Below are 6,901 nucleotides of genomic sequence, written 5' to 3' on the forward strand. Positions count from 1 at the left end.
TAGTATATAAAGCATTAAGGCTAGTCATGGTCATAACGTTAGTATAAAAAGCATTACGGCTAGTCCTGGTCATTATGTTAGTATAAAAAGCATTAAGGCTAGTCATGATCATTACGTTAGTATAAAAAGCATTAAGGCTAGTCATGGTCATAACGTTAGAATAAAAAGCATCAAGGCTAGTCATGGTCATAACGTTAGTATAAAAAGCATTAAGGCTAGTCCTGGTCATTATGTTAGTATAAAAAGCATTAAGGCTAGTCATGGTCATTATGTTAGTATAAAAAGCATTAAGGCTCGTCATGGTCAGTATGTTAGTATAAAAAGCATTAAGGCTAGTCCTGGTCATTATGTTAGTATAAAAAGCATTAAGGCTAGTCCTGGTCATTATGTTAGTATAAAAAGCATTAAGGCTAGTCCTAGTCATTATGTTAGTATAAAAAGCATTAAGGCTAGTCATGGTCATAACGTTAGTATAAAAAGAATTAAGGCTAGTCATGGTCATAACGTTAGTATAAAAAGCATTAAGGCTAGTCATGGTCATAACGTTAGTATAAAAAGCATTAAGGCTAGTCATGGTCATTATGTTAGTATAAAATGCATTAAGGCTAGTCATGGTCATTATGTTAGTATAAAATGCATTAAGGCTCGTCATGGTCAGTATGTTAGTATAAAAAGCATTAAGGCTAGTCCTGGTCATTATGTTAGTATAAAAAGCATTAAGGCTAGTCCTGGTCATTATGTTAGTATAAAAAGCGTTCTGCATTTGTTATCTGATAAACCCTTTGGGGGAATATATTTAACGGACAGACTTTAATGGACAGTAAAGTCAAAATTAAACATAACTGGATTGGATAGAACATGCAATTTTAAATAGCTTTCCAATTTACTTATATTATCAATTTTGCTTAGTTCTCTTGGTATCATTTGTTAAAGGGACAAAAAAAAAATATTTCTTTATTGATTCAGATAGAACATACAACTTTCCCATTTACTTCTATTAGCAAACTTTCTTCTTTTTCTTGTTATCCTTTGTAGAAAAGCAGGGCTGTAAACTGAAGGGTGTGCACATCTGCAGCACTATATGGCAGCAGTTTTGTAACAATGTTATACATTAGCAGGAGCATTATTTCCTTTCATGTAGTGCTTCAGGCACGTGCATGTACCTACCTATGTATCTCTTCAACAAAGAATTACATAAAAAAACTACGTAAATTTGATAATAGAGCATACCATTTAAAAAAGTTTTACTTCTATTTGAATAATGAAAGAAAAACTTTGGGTTTCATGTCCCTTTAAAGAGTAATCCTTAGGGGCGTAAACGTTTCTTTAAACATCTGGCAGTAATGTTTGAAAGACTGTTAATAGCAATGTTATACACTGTTGCAAACACCGCTAACATAGACGTACATACTCCTAAGCTCCTATCAGCCTACCTAGGTTTACTCTTTAACAAAGAATATAAAGAGAACAAAGCAATTTTGATAATAGAAGTAAAATTAAAAGTAGTTTAAAATTGCATTCCCTATCCAATCCAGTTAACTTTAATTTTGACTTTACTGTTACTCTTAGAAGTCTGCAGTGTATTTTCAGCTTTGAGGACTAGAAAACACACAATTTTCAGAGCTAAATTACAGAAAAAAGAGGCAATATAAATAATAAAAGTTTTCTAAAATGTTGTTTTATTACGCACAACTAAAACATTTTATTTAAAAATCTCAAGGAGTTTACTGTCCCTTTAACTCCTTGCACTACATGGACGTAGCTACTACGTCACGCAGTACCATGCCAGCGTACTGCGTTGATGTAGTACCCGCGTCTAGCACTGGTGCATGCTGCAGTCCCCACTATCAGCTTTGAAAGCAGAGACTGCCGTTGGGAGCAGAAGGCATCTGCCTTTATATGGTAAGGGAGTGCTGATTGTGGTCCCCTACAACATGAAGCCAGATTGCCTATTGATACAAATAGTGACACAGATGAAGCAATGGAGCCAGTGGGCGGGGTGGGCGTCCGGTTTATCGCTGGAGGGGGGTGTTCACCAAACACTATGACAATCACAGGAGGGATGGGCCCTACACTAAAGAAATTGCATTCTAGATGCAAGGGGAAGTGGGTCCTACATTTCAGAAAAATTATATACTATATGATTGTTTGGAGGGGGGTTCCCTACACTACAGAAATAATAAATAAATAAATAAATAAAAATTGCAAAATGTTACTGACAGCCAGTCTGCCATTGACAAAGATTGCATTGCCAGATGGAAAGGGAAAGTTAAGAAGGCTGTTTTTCAGGGACCAAGGAGGTGGTAGGGTGAGGAGGAATCCCTACACTTAAAAGAAAATATGAATAAAAAACAAAAACATAAACTGCATACTGGCAGTCTGGCTGCCAGTACTTAAGATGGCGGTGATCAGTGGGGAGGGAGAGAGTTGTCTAGGAAGGATCAAGTAGGGATCTTCTAATTGCCAAAAAACAATGGCAAAGCCTTGCATGTCTGCTATTTCTGAACAAAGGAGATCCCAGAGAAACTTTTATGTCTTATGACTTCAGTAGTTGTGTGTAAATAATTTTAATGAGAAATCCAAAGTTTGTATATGATCATATTTGGCAGCCAAATAGTTGCATCAAATAAAACCAAATGGGCCTAGATCAATACCTTGGAATGTCTAAAAATAAATAAAGTTCTAATAGAAAAAAAAAAACGAAGGCTCTATTACTGTTTAAGCTGAGTGATAGAAAAAATGCTAAAAATTGCTGGTACTTTTAGCAAGTTTTTCTCTTAAATTCCTGGTAGCGAAGGAGTTAAGTATGTAATGTCTCTCCTACATCACAAGGCGTTGCTACAAGGACTGGTGAGATTCCAATTGTAGAGGCAAGAAACCTTAAATAGAAGTAATTCACAAATTATAAGTAAGAGCTTGAAAAAGGCCATAGGGAGCTGAAACGCGTTGTTCTATTTGCTGTTTGCTTTTTAAAATAAAAGATTTTATTTAACATTATTCACTTTAACTATTGGTGTAATTAAGTCACTTAGGGGTAGATTTTCGCTGTCGGCATTTAACATTGCACAAGTATTTCTTGTAAAATGCTTGTGCAATGCTGCCCCCTGCTCATTTTCGAACCGCGATCAGTGGGTGTCAATCATCCCGATCGGATCTAAAAGGTGGGCACACAAATTTAAACAACTTTCCAATGTACTGCTGCTGGGTGCGAGCAACTGATTGGTGGCTGCACATATATGCCTCTTGTGATTGGCTTACCAATGTGTTCAGCAAGTTCCCAGTAGTGCATTGCTGCTACTTCAAGAAAGGATTTCAAGAGAATGAAGCAAAATGGATAATAGAAGTATATTGGAAAGTTGTTTACATATGTATGCTCTATTTGAATCAAGAAAGAAAATGTTTGGGTTTAATGTCCCTTTAAGGAGCAGCGGTCTTATGTCCGCTGCTTCTTAACTTCAGTTTCCGGCAAGCTGGAAACTTTTGGCGGATTCAGCAGCTGCTTGTTAAATGCGGTCTTATGTCTAGACTTGGCATTCACATCTAGCTTTCATTAGCGTTTGAGATTGCCGTACAGGTAGACTGTTATGTGTTCTTAACACCATTGTTATTTGTGTGTCGTATATGCAACTGGTTCCTGTGACAACATCTTCTGGCATGATTAGAGGTTGCATCGGTGAACAACACGAGGAACGCTCTGGTCCAAATTGAACATCACATACTACATTAAGGCCCAGGATATTACTGCCTTGTTTCTGCTGTCATCCTGTGAGTACTTCGATTTGCGTGTCTTGTCCGCTGTCTGTGCTTACTTCACTAGAGAAGTTTTTTTCGACTCCCACGGATCCCCTGCAACCAGAACGTTATTTGGGAGGCATTCACCGTTGTATCATTTTAGCCGGACAGATAGCTCAGCATGCTAAGGCACTGTGGCTGAGCTCTGTAGCAGCCCAAGGGTTGCAGGTTCGATCTCCGGCGAGGTCCACTCAGCCTTTCATCCTTCAAAGGTCGATAAAATGAGCAGCGCCTTGAGACCCTTACGGGTGATTAGCCACGCTTTACAAGTACCACATACATATACATACATACCATATGAGACTGTGTATCAACCTTGGTTGTATATTTTAATTTCTACTACATTATTCTGTGTAACTACTTTGTTGGTACAGTTTATCTATTTGTTACATTGCAGATTGCTTATTTGATTTAATATATTATGCATAGTTATTAAATGTTTTATTAACACATTTTTATTCTGAGTATCCCCCTTTCTGAGCCCTAAGGGGCGCAGTGGTTATTAGTATATTTCAGTTTCTGATAATTACTTATTTTTCTATTTCTGTTTAAGCTGAGTAATAGTAAAAATGCAAAAATATTTCCGGTACTTTGAGCAAGTTTTTCTCTGAAATTCCTGGTAGTGAAGGGGTTAAGTATGTAATGTCTCTCCTACATCACAAGGCGTTGATACAAGGACTGGTGAGATTCCACTTGTTATGTCTGAGCTTTAAAGGGGACACGAAACTCAAATATTTGCATACAATTTTAAACAACTTTCCAATTTACTTCTATTATCTAATTTTCTTAATTCAATTGGTATCCTTTGTTGAAGAAGCAGCAATAACGCTTTGGGTGAACTATTAACATGAGGCACATATATGCAGCTACCAATTAGCAGCTCCTGAGGCTACCTAGAGACCCTTTAAAACAAAGGATTTACCAAGAGAATAAAACAAATTAGATAATAGAAGTAAATTGGAAATTGTTTAAAATCACATGTTCTACCTAAATCATGAAAGAAAAAAATTGGATGTTCTTTTAAACCAAAATTAGCCACATTAAAAACATTTATATGATTTCCTGCTGCTTTTGCCGTAGTTACGGAATAAAGAATATATCAACTGTAGTGATTCCTGCAATCATACTTGTGTAACGGCTTGTTACCACTATCTTGATTTTTTATACTTTTGACTGAACTGTGTTTATTTGTAGTTGTTAAGGACCACAGTTGCTGAACTACTTTTGTAATGGAATTGTGGTGTAAACAATTCTGAAATCTCCAATATGTTGGACTAGTCCGTTTACTGTATGACACTGGTAAGAGCACTCTGAAAGTGGTTGTAATTGATGGCAAAAGTTTGTCTGATATCTACTATTATATTCACAAGAAGTTCAAGTTCAATGACACAGAAATATAAGCGTCTCACAAACTGACCTGGTAAGTCAAACTAGTTGTGCGCCTGAGCGTTCCTCCGTGGTACTCGGTTCACCCCTGTTACGTCACAAGGGGAGTGACTAAAGTCCGTTCACGGGAAAGGAGAGAGGGTTGATGCAAAGTAATCCTGTTTAGAAATATTCCCAGGCTGTTTGTTTAGAAAATAGAGGTGAGGAGATGGAAGTTGCTTGAGTAGAATTCCTTTATTTAGATTGTTGCCGATTAATTCCTGAGCCGCTTCGTTCTTAGCTTCCACGCTGTTTCTGACCGGCAGCTGACATGCACAGGGTTCCGGACTTAGATTATACTTAGAGATGATAAGCAAATGTTGAAGTAAGCCTTTAGTATCCACATAAACTGGAGTTTTAGTATGAAGAGCTTAGAGACTAGTACACCCTAACTAAGGTGTCGCTTCCAAATTGCTAAGCACCTGATTACAGGCGCAGTGGGAATTTGTAGGGAGAAAAGGAGGAGACTGTTTAAAGGAACAGCTCTGACACCTTGTGACATTATTTTCCTAGGCTGTGTGTCTCTATAGCTCAGCATGGTATGGGCATGTAGAAACAGAAAACAAAGCGTAAAGAACTATATTACCCCTTAGGTGAAAGTAGAGAATCTCTTTTTTTAAATTGTGGTCACTGAACCTTTGTATATGCTGCTCTGTATGATTATTTTGAGGATAGATAGATATATAGATGGATGGATGGATAGATAGATGATAGATAGATGGATGGATGGATAGATAGAAAGATAGATGGAAGATAGACTAGCAACCTGCACTTGTAAAAAGCTCCCTGCATTAGGGGGATTACATATTCTGCCCACACCTATGTATAGACTGGCTGCTATGATCCCTGGTGCCACTGCTTTTTTGAGCATTGTATTGCAATGTACGTGTCTCTCCTTCACATCCAGAAATCTTCATAGCAAAATAAAGTTCTAAAACCATAATTTCCATTTTTTAAATTCTTAGAGGCACCTCACAGTACTGACAAGATGTATTAGATAATGTCAACAGAGCACAGAGCGTTAGATCATTTTGTGGCATTATAAAATATAGATTGTGGGAATGTTTATCTATATAAATGTAATGTATATAGATAGGATTTGTCAGAATTCAGTTAGCAATGAGTTAATCCTTTACAAGGGCATTACGTTTAGAACTGTTACATTTACATTCAGTTGCTAAACACTATTTAGTACTAGCTAAGAGGAAAGTTACTATTAACTTACTATTGAATTGCGCATGAGTCAAGTTAACATAGAATTATGTGTATGTCAGCCAAAATTATTTGATTATTATGGTTGGAGCAATTTTATTGAATGCCTCTACCTAGAAAAACTTCTGCTATGTCCCGGTCTACCAATACACAACCATATTTTGTGGTTGTTATATCTATTTAAATTTGCATACAATAATTAACTTCAGTTTAAACTTGTTCAAGAGCAATGAGCTACCCAACTTCAGGTGACCTGAAATAAGCTGGCAACATACTTACCAAAGTCATTTTCAGGATGTTTTTCTTTTTTTAGTTTTTTATTTATTTTTAGGGCAGTCAGCTGTGAGCACACATGGTCCTTCATTCTTATTACGCCCATACAGGCGCACATAGTTTTTCTTACAGACACAGCCAGTGTAGCATTTCAATTCACATTTGTCACTAAAGTCCTGACCACTGCAGCTTGCAGGAC

At 36.9% G+C, this 6,901-nt stretch overlaps 1 protein-coding gene across 1 annotated transcript in view; it reads right to left on the reverse strand.

The window, feature by feature from the left end:
* Positions 1 to 6,746: 6,746 nt before the first annotated feature.
* Positions 6,747 to 6,901, reverse strand: part of LOC128638991 (serine protease inhibitor swm-1-like) — a 372-nt gene continuing 217 nt past the window's right edge. Inside the window, exon 1 of the mRNA XM_053691130.1 lies at positions 6,747 to 6,901. This exon is cut by the window's right edge and continues 217 nt beyond it. Coding sequence (XP_053547105.1) covers positions 6,747 to 6,901 — 155 coding nt within the window.

The sequence above is a fragment of the Bombina bombina genome, chromosome 8 (genome assembly GCF_027579735.1).
Source record: "Bombina bombina isolate aBomBom1 chromosome 8, aBomBom1.pri, whole genome shotgun sequence".
Taxonomy (NCBI): domain Eukaryota; kingdom Metazoa; phylum Chordata; class Amphibia; order Anura; family Bombinatoridae; genus Bombina; species Bombina bombina.